Below are 26936 nucleotides of genomic sequence, written 5' to 3' on the forward strand. Positions count from 1 at the left end.
GGAGCATCTTTGGAGGATGTAAAGAGGGAGCCTTTAATCAGATTGGGATAGAAGACATGCGCAGCAGTGTTCACCTTGGGCAGCTTAGTGCTGCATTGCAATGTTGGTAGGAGTAGTAGCAGTAGTCTGCAGGAACTATTTTACACGTTTGGTGGAATTAAATGTTAGTAGTCTTGATAAGTGCAAGGGGTAAATAATATTTCGGGGAAAAGTGACTTTTGCAATTTTAATTGTACAATCTCAGCTGCTTATAATGATGTGTCATCAAGATATTTTATATTAGAATTGGGGAGGATCATGTCCCAGGGGATTGAAGAGAAAGAGAGCCTACTCAGGACTGCCCCTTTGTGGAAGTCCTTGGGTTATTGGCATTTTGGGAGAAAAGACTGAACCAACATAAACAATATAGGATCTTTTTACTGAAGGACTTACAAAGGGATAGTAATTTTGGAAGGCATTCCAAGACTTGAAAGTTTAGTGATTAGGTTCAGGTTGTTACATCTCATAATAGACAAATCCAGTGTTTCATCTATTTTGTTTTAGGTTTTGCTTGTTTTCTCCCAAGATGGGAATTTAAAATTTGGCTCATAGGGGGAGGCGACGGAAATACTAGCAACCTACTAGCAAAGTAATACTGTTCTGGTCCAGTGAATATTGACTGAAGTAACACCCAAGCAAGCTAGTGATTACAGAAGCCACAGAATAACTGAATAAGCCACAGTAATACGAACGCATATGACTTGCATACTTGAGATTTCATTATGCAGAAATTAATTCTGCATACTTGAGATTTCGACATTGGTCGAACCCGTCAAACTCCAAACAACAACAACAACCTCATCAAAAGCATAAAATTCAAAATCCTATGGGCATGACAAATTTAAATTTTGATTCATGGATATTCCTGATGAAGAAGAAACGACTGTGCAAGAACAGATTTTCCATAATAATGTCAGGATCTTAATTGTAAGCATGAATTTTGGCGTAAAATTGCAAGTTACTCAAATTTTATTTACTAGGTTATAAAAGTTAGGCCCTACTGATTTAAGTGACTTATAGGCCTACTTTAAGGAATGGATAGGTTATACAGGTAATATTGGGGCATAATTGGTTATAATTCCCCGTAATGCCCCCTTCTCTGGAACTCATTGGCAACAGCTCTTTGAATGGCCCCTTCTGACAAAAAGTGTGATGACACAATTCCTTGACATAGGCTATGTCATTGCATTCAAGAATTTTCGGTAAAATTCTAGTTAATTGAATTCTTGCTACCTCAGAAAGGATTTAGCTTAGGAAAATGAAACTTTCAGGGATGAATCTACAGACTAAAGTATGTTCTGGGAAGATATTTTAAAGCAACTACCTCCACTACTTCTCCCTCTAGAGGGCTCTGACCTTTAATGACCTTCAAAAATATGTATGTTATAAAAGTGAAACCTTGCGAAATAGATCTTCTGCTTAATTGAAGTAGAACAAAATTGTTTTCAGCTTCATAACTTTGCTCAATTCCATTTTATAAGGTTTTAAAGATATGCAAATACATTTCCTAAATTTTGAAAAAAACATTGATATGGCTCAAAATTCTACTCAAATAACAGGAATTTCATTTTCAGAACTAAAGGCAGAGAAAAAGTGACTAGTAACTGAAAATTAAGGTAAAATGTTGTTTTGTCAAAATTTCAATAAGTATAGACCTGTCATGTAGGCAATTTTCAGGGCCTTCTAGAGGCCCTGAGATCTATTTTGCAAGGTTTTACTTTTATGACACATTTTTAAAAGTCATTGAAGGTCAGGGCCCTCTAGAGGGAGAAGGAGTAGAGGTAGGTAGGCCTACTTCAAAATATCTTCCCAGGACATACTTTAGCCTATAGACACATCCCTGGAAGTTTCATTTTCCTAACCTAAACCCTTCCTGAGATAGCAAGAAGTCAATTAACTAGAATTTTACCAAATTTTCTATTAGGGATTAGATTTTCAAAGTTGCTCTGATATTACATGTATTTCAACCTCTTGTAATATTTGTACATAGTCTAAGACTATATACAAGGAATTGTGCTGACTTTGGTGATTTATATTTTTTTTCAGGCCATGCTGATATCTTGTCAACAGTTAGCTCAAAGCACCAAATATTGGTATTTCATGAGAAATCCATCAGCCATATTTTCTGTATATCCTTGGGGTATTTTTTTATTTTATTAGCCTGTTAATATTTCTTTCTAAAAAGCTGCTCTCATGTGCTGTTTTCTGCCCAAGGGTGGTTTACAGACATAAGGAGAAAAGGGATGCAGATAAACTAAAACAAGGCCAATTCTCTTCTAAGTGTCTCTTACTGAATAGTAATGGCAACCCAGTGAGTACAGACATCATAAATGATTATTTTACTTCAACTTGTAAAACCCACCTGCCACTCCAAAATATGCCTGCCAACAGTGCAATGAGTAAAATTCCTATGACTGAAATACATCAGACCCTGCTTAGACTCAAAAATCTTTATATAAATAAGTCAGTATACCCAGGTGATATCCCTACCAAATTGATTGTGAAATGTGCCCATTATTTAAGTGTACCTCTAACTGCAATTTTTAACCAATGTTTTGTAGATGGTATTTTTCCAGTGTGTTTTAAACAAGCTATTATATCACCTATACCAAAAAAACAAGACCCCAAAAGTTCCCTCTGACTTAAGACCAATATCAAAAACCTCTATTTTCTCATAATTTTTTAAAAGTTTTATTTACAATTTCCTCTTTGACAAAATTCAAGATAAAATGAACCCAAATTAGTTTCGCTTTAGGTCAAATCATAGCACCATCCATTGTTTATGTTATATACTTGACACTGTTTTCAAACATCTTGAGTTAAGTAGTTCCTATGTTGATTTTGTTGATTTTTAGGCTGGTTTTGCTGATTTTAGTAAAGCCTTTGACAACTTAGATAATCAGACAGTTATTGATAATGCAAGGGCTTTAGGTGTCAGAGATTTTGTTTTATGTATGGTAGCTAGTTTTTCATCTGGTCGTGAGCAATGTGTAGTCCTCCCTAACGGAGATTCATCAGGTTTTATCTTGATTTCCTGTGGAGCACCCCAAGGGACAAAATTGGGTCCTTTAGCATTCTTAATTATTTTTAACAATGTTTTACCAAACTTTGACAACACTTTTAAATTTGCAGATGATTTGACATTACTTAACCTTTGTCAAACCTCTAACACTTTGGGTATTAAGCTTGAATCACTCATTAACAACTGAAAGAATGATCTTGACAATGTTAAACTCAATCTGAGCATACCAAAAAGCAGTTTAATGCTATTCTACTTTTTAAAAAATATACCCCCTATCAATAATTACCTTTGCATTCCAAATTTAAACATGGTTAAGCTGCTTGGTGTGCACTTGGACAATGACCTTAAATGGAAATCTCACTCTTTTCACTTATTTAAAACAGGTGGTTTTCTCCTTAGATCTTTCTCCCTTCTCAAACAGTTCTCCATATCAATCCAGAACCTTAAAATAATTTGTTGTTCTTATTTAAGACCTTTTCTTGAATATGCTTGGCCTGTCTGGCACCCTGGGTTGACCAAATCCTTATGTTCTAAAATTGAAAGCATTCAAAAAAGAGCTATAAAAATTGTACTGGGGACATCCTATACTACTTATAATGAAGGTTTGGCTAGACTTGAACTCACTACATTGGAATCATGATGTCACTTCCTTACCATGAACTTTGGGCACAAGTGCCTTAGTTCTGACTATCATTGATGTCTTCTTCCCCCCTTCAAAGAAAACCCCCCGATCCTTCCCAATACAAGACTTAATGCTTGTAGAGCTCCAAATACTCAACTTGACTTGTGTCCCCAAATGTTGACAATGAGGTACAAAAACTCTTTCATTCCCTATTTCGTTTTGCATTTTAATAATTGATTTAACTTTGCAACTATGTTTGTCCCTTAACATTTATTTTATCATTGTAATTGTTCTGACTTGCTTATGCTAGCTTGTGTGCTATTTTAGCCAATAAATCATATTCTATTCTCATGATCCATTTAATAGAAAGGCACCAGTGGCTGAGAGTGCCTCCTTAGAAGGATGCACTATTAAAAAAAGAATAGTACAATTTGATTTCTTATTTTATGCAATTTTACACTATGATAATTGCATTTGTGATAGTGCACTCCTCCTCTTTGTCATTTTTCATCTTGAGATACAATAATGCATGAGATAATACAGCAGATAGCAACAATCTTAACAAAATCCAGTGGCACAATGCAGTAAAAGAGCTTAGTCGAAATAAGAAAGGAACTGAAGTACAAATCAGTAAAGACGGTAGTTTAATCAAAGCCTCTGAAACTAATAAATTTTTACTCAAAGTTGTACTGCTTACTCAGGCATAAATGACGAACAAAGGAATGACATTATTAATAACTGTAGTATGGACAGAATCGTAGAGGCGTCAGAAATGGCAGTTTTATATGCAGTCGGACAGCTACGTAACAACTGCCTTATACCCAGGTGAACTCCCCGTTAAATTACTGAAAGAATACTCACCTTGCCAAGCCAATTGCATAAGTAACGAACCAATTTTCTCAGAACAATTATTTTAAGAGACCTTTAGAGGCGCGTATGTCCGAGTCGTACTGAATTTTAAGTTACCCTATTCCCATATCAATAACTCCCAACCTAGCGAAGGTAGCTGAGGGTTCTATTTGCCATTCTCTGTTATAACAAATTGCGCCTTTGATAGATCCGTACCAATATGGTTACAGGCATTAGGACACCAGTATATCTGGTGTAAATGTACCACTTAATCTTTAAGTTGCTGAACATTTCTAATAGTATTGCCGATTTACTTTTTTGTCTAACTATGGAAACGCATTCAACCTTATCAAACACCTGACCACATAGACAAATCTGGAAGAGATGGGAGCTAAAAATCAAATAATGCTATTAGTGAGAGAATTTCTACGGGGCAGATTGCAATCAGTCTGTCCTTTGTTTGCTGAAGATACCTGCTCTGAGTTGCCCAAACTAACCTCCAACTGCCCCAAGGAATGAAACTAGATGCTCTTTTATATTTTGCCGTCGTCAATCCAATCTTATCAAAATTTGAGGAGCATTTTGAGTTCGTTGGCGACTTGTATGCACTTCTCAAGTACACAGTCCATGCGGTTGCAAAGCAGCAGTTTGACCTGACTTTTTATGGACTTCCTCACCCAGTGTGAATCAAATGGTCTACAAGTGAATGAACAGAACTCGAAAGTTCTACGATTCAATCCATTTAATGAGGACATTACAATTCCAGATGTGCTGTTTCCAACAGTTTCCTCTGCAATAGTCTTTGACAATCTTGACAAAATGCAATAGACAAAATCCATTTTGTCTGAGCAGTTATTACAAAATTGTGGATTAAATTTGTTTTGTAATGATTAAAAATGTTGATAGCATGAGGAAACATAACGATCTGATTAATTGAAACATATTGTATATTATAAGGCAACCCAAGCATTCCATTATTTTTATATTTTCGTTTAGTTTTTTATACATAGTAAGATGGGGTATAGCTACTGTATTTTTATTGATGAGGGGGGCAAGAGAGGGCTCACATCCAGCTAGTCAAGGGGCATTGGGTATTCTTCAGAGGAAAGGGGCAATGGAACATTTTTGAAAAAGACAAACCTAAATATGTTTTCAAAATGTGTGAAAACTTGTTTTGGGAAATTGTTTTATAATAAATACTGGAAAAAGTGAAGGTGCATGTGCCTGCCCTAAGTATTCAATAATACATTTTTTGGCACTTATATGTTATAGTGCCTATGTTAAGTTCTTCATCTAAGTAGAACCTGTTTCTCCGACTAATCTTGATGAGATACGGTATCACAAAATATGATAGAAATATTGTACTTTAGAAAAAATTTGGGCTACATTATTTGCACATTGTAACTTTCAGTATGCAATTAAAATTATCTTAAAAACATAAGCATAAAAATGAATACTTTTTTAATGACCACAAAGTCACTGAACAGCATACATAAATATTGGATTGATTTATTAGGTAACATTTTGGTCTCATCAGCTATAATACCAATAGTGAGTAATAAACACTCTTAAATTGTAAGAAATACACTTTAGTATTTCTTAAAAAAAGTACTGTAAAAAGTGGCCTTAATTGGTTTACTTTTACTGTATGAAAACTCCTTTATTGTTTTGTTTTTTCAGTAAAGTGCTAGTTTTCTATAATCCTACAAACATAGGGAAATAAGATTGTTTGGTTTATTTGTACTAGCTTTATTGGTATACGTCAAATAATCTGTGAAGCAATAAGTTCTGTTCATTTCAAGTTTCAACTTTGCTCTTTGCTTCTCTTGGAAAAACTTTGCTTTTTAAAATTAATATTTGCCCATTTTTAATTTAAATTTAGTGCAGAAGCAACACTGCAATGATTTTTTTTAAATTTTTTAAGGGGGACAGCACCCTCATATACAGAATAATTCTGTTTGTTTTAATGTTGCTCCTTACTTTCAGTTGAAAAAAAATATTAAATTTCTGATTGTTTTCAAATAATGCTGAGAAATCCATGTTACACAAAATGATGTTTGAAGGTGTTGGTGAACGATTTTTGAAGGTGGGCAACCTTGACAGTTAGGAAAGATTAACTATTTTTCTAAAGAAGATTTTTAAGGTTTTCAAAACCTAAGCAAAGTTTTGAACTTATTTCACTAAACATCTCCCCCCTTCCCCCTGATAGACATAAAAAACCATTAGACATACAGGTGTGGAATAGCAAAAACAAGAAAAGTTGGAAAGTAACTTGACATCCAGCAAAATATCACAGAAAAGAAAAATGCTAATAAGTTCTTAGTGCTATGATTTCTCTATATACACTACAAATAGTTTTATTCTGTTTTTTAAATAGTAAAATAAGGAAATGATATTAATAGAATATAGCAACAAGTAATCCCTCTTTGAAGATACAACTTTGAGTCATTCCAGAACCATATGCATACACTTCTACAACCCCTAAGTGGCAAAGGGTTGGGGTCAGGGGTGTAATTTGTTCCAACAATAGTGTATGGAACATTTCACAAGAAAATTAACAACAATAGTGAACTCGCTGATAAATAATCATATATATGGTAGATAACCATAATTGAAATAAAAATGCCTGATTTAGGAACTGAACCCTTGCTATTCTGATTCAAAGCTTAACGTGCTAGTAACTAAACTATGGTGGCTGATGATCGAATTTTATCTATTTCTTCGTGTAGGACCTTATTCAGCAAATACATTTGTAATTGGCTATTATAAAACATTGAGTTACTAAAAGCTTCTATTATAAAGTGTGAGAGCATTAAATTACATTTGGTGAAGCTCAACTTTTGTGAATAGGAGGAGGGGAGGGGGTTCGCCAAGGAATAGTCATTTGGAATTTTGAGATTCAGTTACTTGTTCTTCAATGAATTTCTTCCTCTTAAGGCTGTGATTAAGTGAACTTGAAAACATTGAGGTTCAAAATTGAAGTTAGGATAGCCTTCTGTCTCCCAATTCTCTAGAGACCGTCGATTGTCAAAAACCCTTCAAATAGCACTTATTCATTGGCGGAAATAGCAGGTTAATTATACCAGCTTGTCAATCTGGTCGCTAGGGGTGTTATTATCGATCTGAAACGATTCTTTCTGGCAAAAAAACTTGTAAAAATTTCAGGTAGCTGAAAATATTCTATGGGACTGCTCGAAAACAGGAAAATACATCGAAAAATGGTTGCAATCATCTTACAGGCTATAGTTTTCTGCTTATGATAGTACCGATTTTGTTCTAAAATCAATGTCCTTCATAGAGTACACTTGTGAAAAAGAGCTAGACATTTTCTAAGATTTCTGAGCAATTAGAGGAAATAGAGCAAAATTCTAGCAAACATTTCGTAGCGTCTTCAAGAAGCTGCGGCCTGATATTAAAAGCGGTATCTTCCGCCAATGAATACTTGAGTACTTTTTAAATATATATTTTTCAATTTTAACATGGGATTGTCGAGTTCCATTAATCACTTAAGCCCGAACTTCGGCTGACCGTGATAAAGAGTTCATAGTGAATTCTCCCAACAGACTAATGAGACTTGCTAAGGGGGCTGGGAGGGGAGTATACAGAAGGGGTTCTTGTAGATCTTTAGCAAAGGGCTTTGGACCATAACTATTACAATGGCATTGTTTTATACTTACAAGCTTTTCCGCTTAAGAAATGACACCAAAAGTGCAGTTTTCAGTGCTATATGGCACTTACGAATGGTAGAACTGATAAAAAGCAAGTAAATATGAGCAATAGTTTTCAAATGAGCCATTAAACATCTCTCTAAGAAGTTCTGGATGCCCACTAGCCCCACCTTCTCCGCTTGAGACATGGTTTCAATAATGTCATTTGGGACTTTCAGATGGTGAATTTTATAGAGAAAAAGTAGATATGATTAATATTTTTTATATGATTTATAAAAAATCTGTCTGCAGTGTTTTGGTAGCTTCCTAGCCCCATTCCTTTAGAAATGGTACAAAGTGCCATATGGCACTTGCAGATGGTGGAATGTATTTAAAGGACGTAGATATGAGAAATAGCTTTCGAATGAGCTATTAAGCATCTCTCTATGATGCTCTGGTAGCCTGCTGAAAAAAACGAAAAAAAAACAAAACAAAAAAACAGGAGGCAGATCAGTGCTACCAATGCAAAAAATTGATTTTTCTTGTTGTTCAAGGAGGGGGACTGTAATTTCCCTGTACAAGGCTTTCGACCATGCCGATTCCAATGGTACACTTTTTATTTTGATCTGACACCATTTTCGAGGGGTTTCAAACTTTTTTTGAGATTACTATAAATTTCTTTTTGCAATAAACTTTTACTTTTAAGACGAACCGAAATAATAGTTATCATTCCTGTGTCAGTGTCAGATGTCATTTTTTTTTTCACTAGGCAGTTTTTCTTTTCAAAAGGCGTTTTTAACTTTTGGTTACTATGTGCTCTGGTTTGTTCTTTACTAGGTTGCAGCTCCGGTTCCAACCATGAAACAATTCATGCTTGCAGAAAACACTCCCTAGAGAATATGCGAGAATTTGTGTAAATTAGGTGACAATTAGACTTAGTACTGAAAATACTTTATAGAATACAATATTTCTTACGCCAATAGGTTGCAGCTACTGCTGCAAACATGATTTTTATGTATTTGAATGTTGTGTCATTTACATAATTGTTTTTCTTTCAAAATTAAGGCTGTAAAGTATAGACATCCAAAGGATGCATTCCCTATACATGACCTATCGATATATTACCTTGCCCCGCATGTGGGACCTTTGTCTAATGCAGGGAATCACGGTTCTAAACTCAGGTATGATCTTGTTACAACGCAAGAATACGCGAGGAAAATTTTCACTTTCTGTTTGGTTAAAATCTCCTGTTGTCTCTTTAAATCTTTATTACTTTTTATTTTCTTTCCCATACACTTTTTGAAAATTTGGTATTTTGTTCACACTTTATCTTGATTTTGTTTAAGTATTGTTTCTCGCTTTTTATCTTTTAAACTCTTTTAACTTAAGGAAAAAATAACTTCGGAATGGAAGAAAGACGAGAAAAGAGTGTCTTTTCTTTTTGTAAATTTTGTTAAATATAGATCTTTAATTCTTTATTTTAATATTGAAATATATTTTTTCCCAAGACATGGTTTAAAAAATGAGCCTAGATAATCAGTGAAAAAAAAAACAACAAAAAAACAACTAAGGATTACAGTCGCATTCCTTGAACAACAAGAAAAATCAATTTTTTGCATTGGTAGCACTGATCTGCCTCCTGTTTTTTGTTTTTTTTTTCGTTTTTTTTTCAGCAGGCTACCAGAGCATCATAGAGAGATGCTTAATAGCTCATTCGAAAGCTATTTCTCATATCTACGTCCTTTAAATACATTCCACCAGTCAAGCGAAGCATCAGGTTCAACTCGAAATTAATTTATTCTGAAAATGGAGCGCTCGCTCTTCCTTCAATGGACATTTCGAGGGAAAATTAATTTTTAAGGGAACATTAGCAATAACCTTTAACGAACAACCGCCAAAGATTAAATATTTTTTTACTAATTCTGATATAACTCGTTTCTAACTCTTAATTACAAATTTCAATCTTTATTATAAACTTCAATCAATAGCCATTATTCCAATCAAAAAGTCATTGTGTCGTTGCTAAAAGACATACCAGCATAGTATCTAAAGAGTACAAAATTATTCACAAAGAAGTCCTTTATCGTTATCCAATTAATGCAAGTTTCATCACCACTTGGGATATTGTTTTTTAGACGATGTTCACCCGATGGCTGCTGAATGAAAACTGCAATCCCATTTTAATATGGCAATCCCATTTTAAGTTGCTTGAGATGGTAACACCAAGTAACTTCATAATGGTAACTGACATTTTAGGGGGGATTGGACACGATAAAGAAGGGGTACTTTGATTAATAGTTGAAATTAATGGTTAAAACCGCTGACTTTAAGGGATTGAATCTTATATCATTAGTAACAACTTCAGCTGATATCGATTACAAGATTTTCATTGGGTTACTTTTCAAATTTTTGAAACATGTCTCTAAGATAGTTGGATCATCAACGAATTTCCATCTATACGGGAAATTGACACCAAGGTTGTTCGTCATTGCAAGAAATAAACTTGGACCTAAGAGGGTTCCCTGGGGCAAACCATTATAAATTGGAAAGGGATCATAATCCCATTCCAGTGGAATGGTACGGTAGGGAAGTATATTCCTGTTAAAAAAGGTGTTAGGCAAGGTGCCGTGTTATCCCCGAGCATTTTTAAATGTGTTTTAGCTTCATGTCTCCAACGTCTTCAACTGTCAATTTTTACAATGATAATTTAGGCATTAGTCACGTTGCATATGCTGATGATGTTCTGCTTCTTAGCCGGACAAAAAATAGTCTAATTACCAACTTCTACCGGCTTTCAGCCGCACTATCCACAGTAGGCCTTTCAGTTAATGCCTCCAAATGTGAGTTTTTGTGTTTTGGGAGTCCTCCACCAGCATCACCTCTTTGCTTGGGTTCTTCAACTATACCATGTTCAGCAAGTATTAAATGGTTGGGTCTCTCTTTTTCCACGTCACTTTCGTCTACTTGCTCCGCTATTACGTCCAGCGTGCTGAAAAGTATGCGGGTTGGATACGCGAAAATTTCACCAAATCGTGGTCGGTATAACCGAAATGGACTATGCCGTCTTTATTCCAGTTTTTGTGCCCCTGCTGTTTTTTATCTTTCTGGTTTTGCTTTCCTCCTTCGCAAGAAGGATACAAAGAAAATTCGCTCAGGATATTTTAAGTATTGCAAGTATTTGCTGCGTCTGCCTCGGTGGTATCGGAATCATACAGTCGTCTCTAAATTTGACATCGTTGATGCGCCCTCGCGACTGAAACATTTATCTAAAGATATATGTCTTGAAACTCGGCAAATGATCGGTGTTTTTGATCCTCTTTGGCCATTTTTTGAATGGAGGTAATTTATTTATGTTGTATGTTGTTATACTGCTATGTTATTTATGTTGTTATGTTTTTTGTCTTGTTTTTTCTTTTTTGTGTGTTTACTCCACAGTTTAATGTACTTTGTGGGTTATAAATAAGTTATTATTATTATTATTATATATTCAGGTATTTTACGATTTGCATTCTATTAGAGAGGAAAGACGCAATTATTCTAGTTAAATAAGGGTCAACTTGAAAGTCATTAGATAGTTTTCTACTAGTGTATTGTTGTTAATTAAATCAAAAGCTTTTTGCAAGTCAACATTGATAACATTGAACCAGGTATTGGGTTTTTCAAGTGTGTTACATATTGTGTCCATAAGGAGAACAAGATAGCGGTTGGTAGATGTAGTGCGTAAGTTTCCAAATTGTCGTTGGTCAACATTTGCAATTATTTTTGCTTACAACCATTCGGCTAAAAAGCTTTCGTATAACTTGGAGAAAACTGGAGTAAGAGTAATGGGCTGGACACCATCAAAATCTTGCTTGTTACCTTTCTTATTTTATGGGAGCAATAAAACCTAATTTCCAACAGTTTGGGAATTTACCAAAATTCATCTCAAGCGAGAAGTAACACCTGTTTAATTATAATCTTAGACAGTACATTAAGGTTCCACGGACATGTTCAGTATCAAGTTGTAGGAGTTAACATGGCACTTGGACTGATAAAAAGAACCATCGTCACTAGAAAACCTAAAAGGATGAAGAAGCTGTTGGCCACAGTATTAGTACAACCAAAACTTGAATTTGGATCCATAGCTACCCATCCCCACTATGAAATGGACAAACAGGGACCAGAGAAGGTCCAAAGGAGAGCTACTAAGCTCCTGAACAACTTGAATTGCCTGCAGTATGATGAATACCTAAAGAAGCTGAATCTGCAAAATTTGACCTACAGCAGGAACCACAGAGATGTAATAAATGATAAAGAAATTTCTGGATATGGAGACAGGAAATGACCTTTCTCTCCAGTTAATCAAAACTCACTAGGGAACACTCAAAGAAGCTACAATAGTTTACCTACAAACACCAACGACCAATCTAACTTCTTTGCGCCCCAAGGTGTCCCCTTGTGGAACTGTCTAAATGAAGGAGCAGTCCAGGCAAAATTCATCAAAGCATTTAAGAAGTCAGTGGGTGGTGACAGGGGAGACATGGAGTAAAAATTCAACTGGGATGCCTCTTTGTCCACACACAGAAAGTAATACCACGAGATCACTCACCCGGCAATATTGTACAGGAGGATGAACCTCCCCTTGTCACTTGCAATTGTGATTTAAGATAATTTAAAAAATAATACTCAGAAAAAAGAAAGCTACAGTAAAAAACTATCAGATTGGAGAAAAACAGCATTAAATTCTCATTTCAAATCTCCTTCTAAATGTGATAATTTCTGCTGTTGTATTTCTCCCAACCAATCTTCTGTCCCCAACAGGGCCAGATATTACCCTAAGCTACCTAAAAGATTTTCAGATTTTTTTTTTCAAATTGGCTTTTCATTAGTACTATGAACCAATTGGTAATGAGAAATAAACGCAAAAGACAAGAGAAAACCTTCAGAGTGAGCAAATCAATTCTGCTGCTATCTGATTTCTGTACTATACTTTTACCAAGAAGTAGATCTACAGCCCAAGTGATGGCTGTGGAAGACATTTTTTAATTTTGCACTATTATCCTTTCCCTGCTTGTATTGTTTGAAACTTTCAAGCAAACTAGCTGTTGAATTTGAAAATAATTCAGGTTGGGCTTGGAAGTTGAAGTTTACTAACATCCTAGCAGCCTTTTTATCAAGACCTACAGTCAATGCAAGCCTTTGGGGGTGGCAAGTGGTGCGACTGCACTAACAGATCCAAATGTGTTAAAAATTAAAATCATATGAGTGATTTTGTAACTTTGCAATATAACTTGTAAGCAATAGAACGTGTGCAGCCCTCTTTGTTGTTGCGCGGTTGTTATCTGCTGTCTTGTAAAAATCATAATGTACCTGCTGAACCCTAGGAATCACATTAATACTACTCCCGCTGGAAGTTACATTCTTGCTACTCCTGCTGTATTATGACCATGACGTTAGGACCCACGCAGTGGCGGCTATGCAAGGCTTTGCGCACCAGTAAGGCTGCCTCTGCCTATAGTCCAAGTCAAGCATAGGGTAACTCAGCTGCAGTAATTTGCAAAAAATTCAGCGATTTCTACGACTAAAAATTATAACCCGCTCCCTTATAATGAGCTCAGTCTAATTCACTTCCCTATATTTATTTAGTGCTCAAAATACTTGGAAGCATCTGTTCTTTTTTTTCAAAGTTTTCTTATACATGATTTTTTCGACTTTGGTAGCAGCTGCAAATCAGAATTTTTACATTAAATTTCGTCTTGACTGTTTGTTTTTAGGCCAAGGAAAATTCCAATTATAGGCTATGAACAGTTGTTCACAAATAGAAACCAAAAAATTCAGAAATTATTTTTCAGGCTCTTCACCTCTTGCAATAGTGATGTTGTAACCAAATGTAGAATGTAGTAACGAAGTTTCTATTTTAGATCAACTTTTTGTTTTTCTTCGGCCTGTATCTTCTTGGCTTCGGTATAATTAGTCATTTCAAGAAAAGAGCTAAAGATGAAGATCTTGCTACTGATGCTGATGAAGCCATTGTATACAGAATCAGGTTAGTCATTGTTCTTTGTTTTTTACCTAGTTGAGTGTTTTATGTATAACAAATAGTATGTGTATAACATATACAATTTATATGTTCTTCTGGCCACGTTTCTACAGCCTCTTTTGTTGCTTCCAGTTTTTTCAATAATTTTCTTTTGGTGTAGGGATGTACAAATATTGACTCATCAATTTCACAGAAACCTATGATTTGGCATGAAATTTTCCCTAATTGATGAACAATAAATTTAAACAGGATAGAAAAATCTACAAAAAACATTACAGACTTATTTCTTTAATAATGATATTCGAAGGTTCCATTTCACCCCTACGAATGGTCTCTCATAATTTACATTTTTTTTCCAAAAAGGTTTACATTTATTTATAAACTATACAATTGCTAAGGCCAGCACAGCTACGTAGACTCTCCTGTTCCCCAATCTCTTCAAAGATTCACTATTTACTTCCTGCTGTTCAGATTCTATTTTCAATAAATCCTTTCTTATGACAACTTCCCACTCTGTTCAAGGACGTGCTGTGTGGTGCAGCTGTCTTAAAATTACTTATCTCATGGCCCTAGAACTTGGGATCAAACCATACTTTTTGTACAGCCTACTGTTTGACCTATTATCATTGAAACTACTATTTAAAATTATGTTTACACAATTCCTCTGAGTAATGTCGGGAATATGTTCTTCAACATTCTGAATAGCCCTTGGTTTAGAGCCATACTTGCCAACTGTTATTGCCATGATCTTTAGTATCATAATCTTATTTTGATATCTTCCCATTCTTTCAAACGTTTTTTTTTTTTACTGCAAAGTAACACCCTGCATCTAGGTTATATGATTTTTTTTTACATCTTCATTTTCATTTTTTTTACATTTTCATTTCATTTACATCTTTCATTCTCACTTATAATTTGACCGTGGTAAGTGAAGCCAGTCATTTGGTTGAACTTTTTGGTACCTAACATTACCTCTTCATCCTCATTTATTCATAATTTAAGTGTCTCCTTATTGTTACTTTCCCAACCATTCCTGCAACCTGGATCCTCCTAATTTCATTATTAGCATGTCTATAGATAAAACTTTCTATACTTTTGACAATGTCACAGTGAACATGAAGGAGGGCAAGTCTGGTGAGTCTTTCTTCTGTCATTTTGTTTTTCAGCCATGTTTTCTGTATTCTCAAGGTTGGAACACTTCATTTAGTAGACGCCACACTAACAGTTGGGGTCACAGGGATCTGCGAGAGCGCTGAAATATTTGGGAAAATATCAGCATTGCTCTTCTGTTTCTGTAAAACTCCCCCTAGTGTTCCAGTTACCCTACCCATAGCTGTATTCTTTTCTCTCAAATGAAGTCACCATGTTTGCCATATTGGATTTCATTTTGATATTATCTTTCTTTAACTACAAAATGCACTAGATATAGACTATAGAAGCTTGATATAGCAGTTTCGTTTCAAATGAGTCCTTAACTTTCTCTCTATGTTGTTTCAATGCCCCATTAGTGCTGACAAAAAAAATGAGGCATATCACTGCATCTCATATGGAAAAAAAAATTGATTTTCCTTGTTTCTTGGAATAGGGGACTATATTCTCCCAAACGGGGTTTTCGGCTACGGTGATTCCAGTAGTGCAGTTTTCATTTTGACCTGACGCTTTTTTTGTGGGATTTCAGGCTATTTTTCGAAATTCCTGTAAACTTATTTTTGGAACAGACTTTAATCATTAATTTTGATTAATCGAAATAATAGTTTCCATTCCCGAATCAGCTTCAAATGGTGATTCTTCCTGAATTGATAGATATTTTCAAAACAATTTTTTAACGTTTTGGTTACTAAGGACTGAACTCCGTTCTTTACTAGGTTGCAGCTATAACTGCAACCATGTAAAACTTAATTTTATCCAAAAGCCCTATGCTTTGCAAATCCTTCCAGAATCACAACTAATCCTATTGTGTCTGTTATTGTTTGCTTCACTAAATAAAAAGAACCAGTTTTTCATTCGTACAACTTTTGACATTTGTACGATTTACAAAATGGTAAGCTGTAATAAAATGCCTTGTAAGCTCGACTCTCACCGAACACTCAAGACAATTTTCTAAAAACTTAACGCAAGTCAAGTGTTTGTCAGCAAAAATTTTCAAACATCAAAACGTTGATCTCATACTCAACTCGCGTAAATCCGATGCCAGGACTTTTGAACCACGCTAAGGGAGGGTGAGTCATCCCCATTCCCTGATCTCCCGCTCTCCACTGGATCTGTCCTTGTTTTATCTAAGCCGCTCAGATTATCCCCATAATCTAAGTCTAGTAGATTTACCATTCTCATTTTATACCAGACTCTCCCATAGCTTTTCTTGTGTTCCTTGGGACACAGTGCTTCAGAATAATCCATATAAAACAGGAATAAGACACAGACCACCTTTACTCCTGATTTTACGCCTAACAAATCACTAGCCTAACCTCCCAACTTAACTGCAGCAGTGTTATTCCAGCATTTAGCATCATTTACTTTTAAGTAGGCCTGCCTGTCTGGTATTCTGTTCGAGGATAGGACCATCGTTAAAAAGGTCTTATCAGCCCATTCAATCCCTGGCGGTGATTTATAAAATTCAGGCATGAAGGGCTCTGATGATTTAGAAACTTATCAGTTATTAATCCAAGTGTGAAAGTTTTGTCAAGGTATCCTCTTATTTTTCTAAAACTGTACTGTTCTTTCCTTGAAATATAATCTATACCGTCTTTTCGTCTAATAAATATCACCATGGTAAGTAATTTGCTACCAACAGAAATCAAACTAATTTTCCTAGGTCTGTACATTGACTCTTAGTAACTTTCTTATAAAGGGTATAATCTTTTCGTAATAGCACTAGATATTTCTCCTTTATATGAAATCATATTCCTCATTTTCTGTATCTTATCTCGAACTTCGTAAGTGTTTTTTTCCAGAATTTTTTTTTTTTACCATACTATCAATACCTTCCTGTTTTAATTTCCTATTATGTTCATGCTATTTGCCTGTTGTTTTTTTGGTTTTGGTTTTTAAATCTGACCCCACCCCTCAAATAAGCTTCTGAGTGCTTGCCTACCTGAATGATCTATAATAAGAATTATTTGAAAAGTCTGGCAAAATCATATTAATTGGACATAGCCATGCACAGCTCTGTTTTATCAACAGGGGTAACTGTAGTTAAGCTTGTGCATTTGGCAATTATTAAAATATAATCCTCAGAAGTTGTTTTCCATGGGAAAAGTTTAAATAGAAGACATTATGCAAAACTAGCTGCAAGAACCTTGTTAAAGTATATTTTTCAGTCTCGTAAGACATATAAGAATATCAGCTATCACTGGTAAATTGTAAATCTTGTTGTGAATAAGTCCAAAGGTCTAAATATATAGGGTATTTTTCCACAGATCAGGTGATTCATACAAACCTTCAAAGTGTAGGGCCATTGACTGGTTGCCATATTTATATTACATCTTAGAGAGATACTCTAACATAATTACTTATCTCGTAGATATACAATGCCAAAATAAAGAGGAAGCAGGTGACTGCAATCTGGTTCTTGGAGAGGTGGGGTGTTGTGGGGGTTTCACAACTTGCTAATTGCTTTGATGAATCCTTGGGACAAATCTTAGGAAAGACGGAATGTTCGTGCCCCCAACTGTTTGTTGTTATGATTCAAGTCTGATAGTAGTGTGGTAGTATGGTAGTGTAGTGTGATAGTAGTGTGATAGTATTTTTCGAGATTCCTGTAAAATTATTTTTGGAACAGACTTTAACCATTAATTTTGATTAATCGAAATAATAGTTATTGATTAATATTCAATATACAGTTATGTATTGACAACTTCCCTCTTTGATTCTGTAATGAACATAGACCCAGAATCAGTGTTATATTCAAGCAGGGTTGTGACTTTTTGAACTCAGCTGATTTAAAAGATTTTATTATTAAACTGAAAAGTGGTAATTGTGTTGTTATATGAAAATTCCATGGGTTCTTGTATTCAAGGAATAGTTTGTTTTTATAAAGTGGTCGAGAACTTTTTAAGCATTAATAAAGCGGAGAACTAAATGATGCTTATATTTTCCAAGACTAGAACAGAAAAAGCAACAGGATATTTTGATTATTTCCAATGTGCAAACGATATTCTTTATAAGTGAGCAAAATATAAACAGGTAAAAGAATCTATTGCTTTTGTGTTGTATATGTTGTTAAGAATTTTGTTTGGTTGTACTTGTTTACTGTGTTGTTTTAATTACGGTTTTAAGTGTCCCTTTATGAGTTGGCTTGTCTTTGTTGAGTTTAGTGTGCCAAGTAGCTTGCGAATATTATCTTTTACTGAGTTGACGCGATTACACAGAAGTGAGTTGCAGATTAAAGACAAATGAATGTTACTATCAGTTGAATATGGGCTTGAGTATGTCAGAGAGTATTCCCTGTTTCTAAAGCAGGGTAATATACCTACGCAGAATCAGCTAGAAGCTCGAGTCCAACTTGGGGCTGTTAAACTTTTATTCAACGGATAATTAATAAACGAATATATGCAATTAATTACTAAAACATGACTTTTTGGGCTTAAGAGGTTAATGCTTCGCATGTCAATTTGTCCCCATGCTTGATCTTGTGTCTGTAAATCTAGTTTTTGGTATTTATTATTTTAGTGAAGCCACTTGACGTCTTTGATTAAGAATATTTTGTTTGTGAGTAAGTTCTAAGTTAGGTATGACTTTTCTTTTAAAAATTTAAGACGATTAACTCCTTGATTGGTGGCTCTCAAGCCTAAAGAGTTCTTATTTCAAGAAACTGTTTCTTTTGGTCATTATCTTTTTACTGAAGCCATCTGCTGTAGCCACTTCAAATAGTCTCATATGGCTAGTTATTTTAGGCTATTTACATTCTGGGGGGAATTTAAGATATTTTTTCTTTTTTTTTGCGAAAAGATTATCACAAGTACTAATAGAGCTGAAGCTGCTCCACATTTCTAAAAAACAACTAATGGAACCAAAAACAATAGAACAATTGATAAATTTAAAAACTAGTCAAAGAAGAAACGTAAAATTGTCTATAGATTTCGGTTTATCTACTTTCGCGCTTTCCTAGCTGCACTGAGGGGGGGGGGTAATTCTCCCTAAATACAGTCTAAATTTTAAGTCCTCACACTATAAATTTTCAAATCCAGACTATTGAAACCTGACAAAGAAAAAAAGTTTAAATACTTCTGTTACAATCGGTTCACATTGGCTAAGTTGGCCTGTCACGCTGGTTTAGGAGAGGTTCGTCAGAATTCATATCCATTTCACACTGAGTGAGTATTTTTCGCTGACCAATCCGGGCCTACGTCACGCTGACACAAGTAGCTTACGTCACGGAATGACACTGTGAAATAGCTATAGCTGTACGAATGATGGTGAAGTATTTATTATCTTTGTTTTAACTTCTTCTTTTCCTCTCTTTATAGTTTATGGTTATCCTCATTTTCACTGGCCGTATCGATAGCATCTGCTCTTTTACTGCCACTATCAATTGCCAGTAACGAAATAGTTGTACAATATCCCAACAGCTACTATGTACAGTGGCTAAACACCGACCTGATCCACAGTAAGTACCGTTCCTATAATAGGTACATCCAATTGCTATTGAATCTGAATAAAAAAAAATATATTCAATTGTTTGAATTTGAATAAAAAAAGTGTTCATAACAATAAAATGAGAATTATTATAAAAGGAGTCATGGTGGAAGCAAAATCTGACAAGGAAAAAATTGCTTGGTTGATACTGCACTTGAATAAGGACATGCGCTTACATGATTGCTCAGCATCAAGAAAAAAAAGCCAAGACCTGCAGAATATCTATAAAAACAGCCGAGGCCATATGATGGGTACATTTTAATGACGTTTTTGGCTTGACAGATTTAAAGACTAGAACTTTGAATATTTGATGATTGGTGTTTATGCATGAACGTTTTATAGGCTAGAATTCTGAAAAAGAAAGGCGGGCGGAGAGCTGAGAAATAATCAATCTGTAACATTTTGCATGAAAGTGCAAAACCCAGGAACAAGAATAACAAAGATTGAAATAAGAGAAGTCACCACAATGAGTCGAACTTTGGAAACTCCATCAAAATACGAAGATATGATGAGTACGATCTTTGAAAATGGGGAAGTACCTTGCGATTTTAGGAAAATAGTTAAACCCCTTATAAGAAAGGTGATAAGAGTGATTGTGGTAATTAATGGTGTAATAGGCTTGTTTCTGTAGGAAGCAAATTACTTGGTATGATGTTACTTTTTAAACATAGCAATGCCGTTGATGAAATTTTAAGAGAAGAACAGTGCGGTTTTCAGAAAGGGGGAGGATACATAGACCATATTTTTACTTTTAGATTAATAATTAGGGAGTACCTGAGTCAGCAGGCCACTTTAGGTCTTAGCTTTCTAGATTATGAGTAAGGATTTGATTCAGACATTATAATTTCTATTTTAAAGTAGGGTATCCATGTTAAAGGTATCAAGAGCAAAGAAAATTCATGTATCTCCCTTGTTTCACTCCTGATTAAATTTGAACATCCCCTTCCCGTTCTTTAAGTATCTATGCTTTCATTACCTGCCCTCATCTTGAATATCCTTGTCCTCTTTGGTACCCTTATATCTCCAGGGAAGAATAAAATAAATTTAAATCCATCCGAAAAAGAGCTTGGGAGTAATTTTCATAAAAGATAAAGTTTCATGCTCTCTTCTTCTAAACAGACGCTTGGTTAGAAACGCTTGAATGTTGGAAAGGTACCCATTGTACCTTTGTACAATTGTACCAAGCAAAATTGGGTACAATGGTACCAAAGTACCATTGTACCCACTGAATGTAGGAAAGGTACAAAGGTGTGCCCCATTTTGCAGAAAGTGCAATAACAAACGCTTACATGGTAAACATTCTTCCTAAGAGACACTCCCCATCCAAATTTTGACCGCCTCATGCTGCTTGTCAGCCCGAAACGTTCTTACTTTGTCCCTTGTTGCGTTCTTATCTTGTCCCCTTTTGCTAGTTTACCTCCAGATATGAAAAAAATTTTTTGCCCCCTTCACTACAACAAAAATTTACAAAACATCCCGCACGTTCCTCTCTTTTTATTGGCTATACAAGGGTTCCCATATTTTGTCTATGTTCCTTCGTTTTGTCAATTCTTTCTGTTTTACTCAGTTTTAGCTGTATTGTTGTTTCAAAAGTTTATATATATATATATATATATATATATATATATATATATATATATATATATATATATATATATATATATATATATATAAATATTTTTTTGTCCTACTTTTGGTTTTTGGGCCAAAGTAACAAAGTTACACGACACGACTTATCTTCTTAATGTAAAACGAATTGGGAATTTCGTTGTCTATAATCCATACATGTATTTCTAGGGCTTTGCAAATTCACGAGTGTTGTATGATTTAACAAATTCTTTCTTAAAAGACAGGGATTTACAAATGGGGACAAGGAATTTTTCCAGAAAAATGAATAGTGGATGACCTGACCAGTTCTCATTCACTTTCAGTTTTTTCGTCCTGAACGTTTTTATGCAAACATAGGTACAACGAAATGTCATCGGTAAGTAGGAATAGAGTGGCAATAGACTGGGTAAAATATTGAGGAAGTGGAATGAAATGCAACGACAGATCATGCTAAAACGAATTGTCATTTATAAATTTGATTGAAGAAAGACTATCAAACTTTGTTAGCTATAATAACAGCTGACTATCTAACACATCTATCTATCTCTCTAATCTAAGACTATCAAACAGTTGACTATATAACAGTTGACTATCAAAATTTTGAGCTCATCCTACAAATGAAGGATATATTAAGGGCCAAAAATAAGATTAAATGATCCCAAATAACAAATATCTTAATAGAAATTTTTTTTATTTTAATGGGAATCCTCGTTTGTAATTTTTTGATTATCATTAACATTTTATAAACTGCTGTAATATTATGTTACCTTTTTGTGAGATTCTTTCTATTTTATGATGATTTTCTTGTCAATAAATTAAGCTTCCTGTCTGTTCATTTCTATATTTTAAATTATAAGACCATCATTATAAGCCACTAAGCGATGTATGAAAAATTAGTAAAAGACCAAGAAGAACAATAAAAATGAGTAAAAAAAAATCGGCACGAAAATGTTCTCGTACTGAAGACAAATTAGTAAAGGCATTTGCCTAAATATCTGCATCTCGCATTGCATTGAGTTGCACCCATATTTGTCCCAGATTTTCGTTTTTGATTGTTATGTCTAGTCAATGTGGTCTTGAAATATATTTACAGCTAAATTTAGGAGTTAGGGTTCAATCATTTGACGATGATACTTTTTTTTTACAAGGCGTATTTTTTGTGAGTTGCGAATTTTCTGTTCAAGCATACGTTCGATGGACCCTTTCTGATTCTTTGATGAAACAGGCACTTTGAAGAAAGAAAATTATAAGATGTGCCCTTCATATCTAACATGGTAGTATTGGCTTTGGTAACAGTCTCTTAACTAACCCCTCCGAAGACAGTGATGAGATGTTTAAAGGCCCCGCATTATTTAAGAACAACTGGAATGTCAATGAGATTCCAAACTTCTGATTATTCTAGGAATGATAAAGCCTGATTTAATTTATTTTCTTTATAGGCTTATGGAATTTGATATTTTTATTCTCAAATGGATCACTGTTTGTGCTTCTCCCGTTTGCTTATTTCTTCATTGAATCTGAAGGTTTACCTCATCGAAAGGTAAATTGTTTTATGATCCTTTTAGTTACTTTCGTTTATTTTCAACTCTCTCTGTATGTAATTTTTCACATTTAAGATATTATGATTATCCTGGTGACGTGAATTCACAAAAATTTAATTTGAGGGGGGGGGGGGGAGAGGTATATTTCTCAAACCTAGGGGGAGGGGCAAACCTTCTGCGTTTTTCAATTATTATATGAAAATAAAAAAAGGAATATTCAATAAAAATATCCCCTAAAAAGGTATTTTTCAAAATCTTGAGGTGGGTAATAAAATGTAAGTGGGGGCACATAACCAGCACTTTCTCACCCCCACCCTATTGACGCCATGACGCATTAAGTCTTTGTGGCCGAAATATGTCCTGAAGATGAGCTATTTCCAGTTCTTTCAAAATCTGCGTTTAATGAAACCTTCATTTCGTTTAGTGGTGCTGGTTTTTGAGACTGTAATTGGAACAAAATGAAGAAAAAAAAAAAAAATATATAAATTTCGTCATTAACAATTCCATACCGCGTTTGTTGTACGATTTGACTTTACTTTAGTTTCGTGTTTTGAATTTTAATATGCTGTTTAGAGTCTATGATTATAGTTAAAGATTTCTTTAATTTTGCCAACATTTATTAACTACAAATGGGTGGCGTCAGAACGGGTATCATCTTTCTCAATCTAAATTAAAACCTGCATATATTTGATTTGATTTTTTTTATCTTAGCATTGCTCCTAATGGGTGGAAAATTTACACTTTGACCGATCCATCAGTATATCTAACGTAATTACCTATTTAGCCCTTTATCAAATAAGCCAATTTTTGAATTATCATTTTTTGAAGGTGAAACTTAGATTCTGAAGGTTTACCCCTCTGTGCAAGTTTTGGTATGGAATTGTTCTGAAGACGACTATGGCAAGACGACTTTAATGTCAATTTGCAACTGAGATTCAGCTTTACCTTTCAAACGAACCAGGTTTTTGGATTAATTTTTGCATATTTCGGGTTTTAAAAGTATGTTGAAAATTCTAGAAAAAATTGTGAAAATAGGAAAATTCGGTGGAATTTTACACCTTGACCAATCCATCATTATCCCTAAAGTTATTACTTATCTAGCACTTTATTTGAATTTTTTTGAAGGTGAAACCTCAATTCTTAAAATTTAACCTCCATGTGCAAGTTTTGATATGCAATTGTTCTTCAGACTAGGGCAAGATGACTTTGCTATCTTTTGACAGCTGAAATTGAGCTTTATCTTTCGAATGACCCACATTTTAAAATTATCCCTTTAATCTTTCAGATTTTAAAAGTATGTTGAAAATTTTAGAAAAAATTGCGAAAATAGGAAAATTTGTTTGTTTTTCAAGCGAATTTTGATCATTATCTATGAAAAAGTCTAGCATCGTACTTCTTGCTTAGTATGTGGATAGATCCAAAATACTAAATTCGGCATTTTATGTATCTTGCCCTTTTTGTGCGAGTTACAGGTTTAGGGTAGTCGCAAACATGCATGATAAACCTTCAGTGATCCTTTAGCTAAGGTCGAACAGAAGAGGGATAATTTTGTCAAATGAAATTGATCTAGTGACTTTTCGTTCGGTTTGTGTCTGGTATGTCTGATTGCATATTTACCCGAGTTCTACATAGCAAATTCCTTGAAAAAAATCTTCGTTTGAATACCTATCGAAAAAGAATACCAATGGTATATTCTCAACAAAAAATTAGGAGAAATCTTTTATTTATTTAAATTCTGCAATGCAATGATGATGGTGAAGTTGGGGGGGTGGGGGTGGGACTAACGATAAAAAGCTCCGCGAGCAGCGCTGAATCGGTCTAAGGCCATTGCAGCAAATCTGAAACTGGGCAGGGTCTGAACCAGCTGCAAACCGAATGATCGTTTTCATAATGTGTACCTTCAGTCTTAAATATCTCATAAACGGCTGGGACTTTTTGATTGAAATGCTTACGGAACATTAGAGTGGGGAGGGGGTGAAGTAGACCAAGAATCATGGTTTGGGAGAAGGGTAGTAAGTTCGTCCGTCCTTCATTCCAAAGTATAATTCGAGAACTCATGAAATTAATCCGTGTGAAAAGCACTTGCCTACTTTCGTGACAATATTTCCAGGTAAAAAAGGTTAATTCTATTGGTGATATAATTTCCAATGAGTCATACCTTCTGAAGGCACGTGTTGTTTCTAAATTTTTATCTAACACTGAAGGATAGTTTTTCCATCAGCCAGCGTGGAATCTGACTGCCGAATCGAAACTTAAACCCTGTAAAAAACATAGCTTTCAATAAAAAGTAATAGTTCTTTGATACACGAGATAATGGTAGATGATAAGATGTTTGTTAAATCATATTAAAAAACTACCATTGAATAACAAAACCGTTCAGTGGTTCTTAACTGAAATGGTAAAAAATATGCGAGGTGTTGTATACATACTGAATTGAAAAGATGAAATGGACAGTTTCAAGTTGAAAATCTGAGTTCTTAAAAGAAAACAAAACAAAGAAGTTTCATAAAAACACAGCTTAAAGTAATGAGTTTTGGTATCAAAAAGTGATATATCGTCAAAGAGTTCAACTTGCAGGGAAACTGTAAAAGGATGCTCCTAATTCCTTTTATATACTTACACATAAGGGATCAAAAAAGGAAAATAATTCCCCCTCCCCCTTTTTTCGATACCTAAGAGGGCTTTTATAAGGAAACGCAAAATTTTACAGCATTTTGGGAAATTTATATGTAAAGGAAATTGTTTCTAAAACATCATTACATCCCCCCTGGTATGGGAAAGGTTTTCAAGCTGCCAGTTGGAGAATTCGAAAGTATTCCAAAAGCTGCCAAATCTGCAGACAAATTTTAAAATCTGCCAACATTTTCGGCCATGAAAACTGCCAAGTAGCATTGCTACTATGCTACCTCACTTTTCCCACGGCGGCGTTCCCCCTTCTTGAAAATTTTCTGTCCTTATAATTTTAAATTTTGTATTATTATGACCTCTCCTCTGTTCAGTCATAGTTATGACTGCTATTAGCAAATTAGGATTTACGATGGACAGTAAAGAAAAATGGATACTAATAAAAAAGAAAGACCTGTCCTTCTATCTTTGGTAATTTTCTTTTGAGTTTTTGGTGCATTGTTAATCTGTTGGACAATTTATTATTATTTTTCCATCTCAATATCCCAAGAATTTATATTCTGTGCTATTTAATTTTGGACAGGAATATTTTAAAAGCATTTTTTTTTTTTTGAAACGAATGGTTTAAAAACAAATTACTTTTTAACTAATTACATTTTGTTTTTACTAACCTTTTTACTTAAAACATGTTTTTCAAGAATAGCCACTTATGTGGGCGAATAAACCAGTCTTTTTAACGACAATAGACATAAGGTATATTGAAGGATTAATGTCAGCTATTTATTTTAGGGAAGCGAATTATTGAAATATTGGGTAGAAGTTCAAGGAAGACGCAAGAGTTGAATCTCTTGTGCAAGAATGAAATTAAATATAGAGCTGTTGCTTAGTCGAAAGCAGGGCTATTTATTTGAAAAAAGTTCATTACTAACTTTATGATAAGTAAGTTTATTTATAATCCGCAATAATATAAAAATAAATGCGGAATAAAGAACAATGAAAATATATAATTATATATTGTAATAAAGAACAATATCTTCTATATATATAAAAATAAGTTGTCTGTCTGTCTGTGGATGGATGGATGGATGTGTCAGGTGACGTCACCTGAAAAAACTGGATTAGGTGACGTCAAAACTGAAAAAACTAAAAAAAGGCAAAAACTACAAAAAAAACTAAAAACTAATAAAAAAAATAAAAAAGCTAAAAAACTAAAAAAACTATAAAGGTAAAAACCAATAAAAAACTAAAAAAAAAACTGAAAAAACTAAAAAAAGGCAAAAACTACAAAAAAAAACTAAAAACTAATAAAAGAAGTAAAAAAGCTAAAAAA

At 34.3% G+C, this 26936-nt stretch overlaps 1 protein-coding gene across 1 annotated transcript in view; it reads left to right on the forward strand.

The window, feature by feature from the left end:
- Window positions 1-823: 823 nt before the first annotated feature.
- The window catches only part of LOC136031116 (limb region 1 protein homolog), a 52008-nt gene continuing 25895 nt past the window's right edge, over window positions 824-26936 (forward strand). Inside the window, exons 1-4 of the mRNA XM_065710428.1 lie at window positions 824-966; window positions 14080-14204; window positions 19664-19803; window positions 22880-22980. Of these exons, the coding sequence (XP_065566500.1) occupies window positions 895-966; window positions 14080-14204; window positions 19664-19803; window positions 22880-22980 (438 nt within the window). The 5' untranslated portion in view covers window positions 824-894. The remainder of the gene's footprint in view (window positions 967-14079; window positions 14205-19663; window positions 19804-22879; window positions 22981-26936) is intronic.

The sequence above is a fragment of the Artemia franciscana genome, chromosome 9 (genome assembly GCF_032884065.1).
Source record: "Artemia franciscana chromosome 9, ASM3288406v1, whole genome shotgun sequence".
Taxonomy (NCBI): Eukaryota; Metazoa; Arthropoda; class Branchiopoda; order Anostraca; family Artemiidae; genus Artemia; species Artemia franciscana.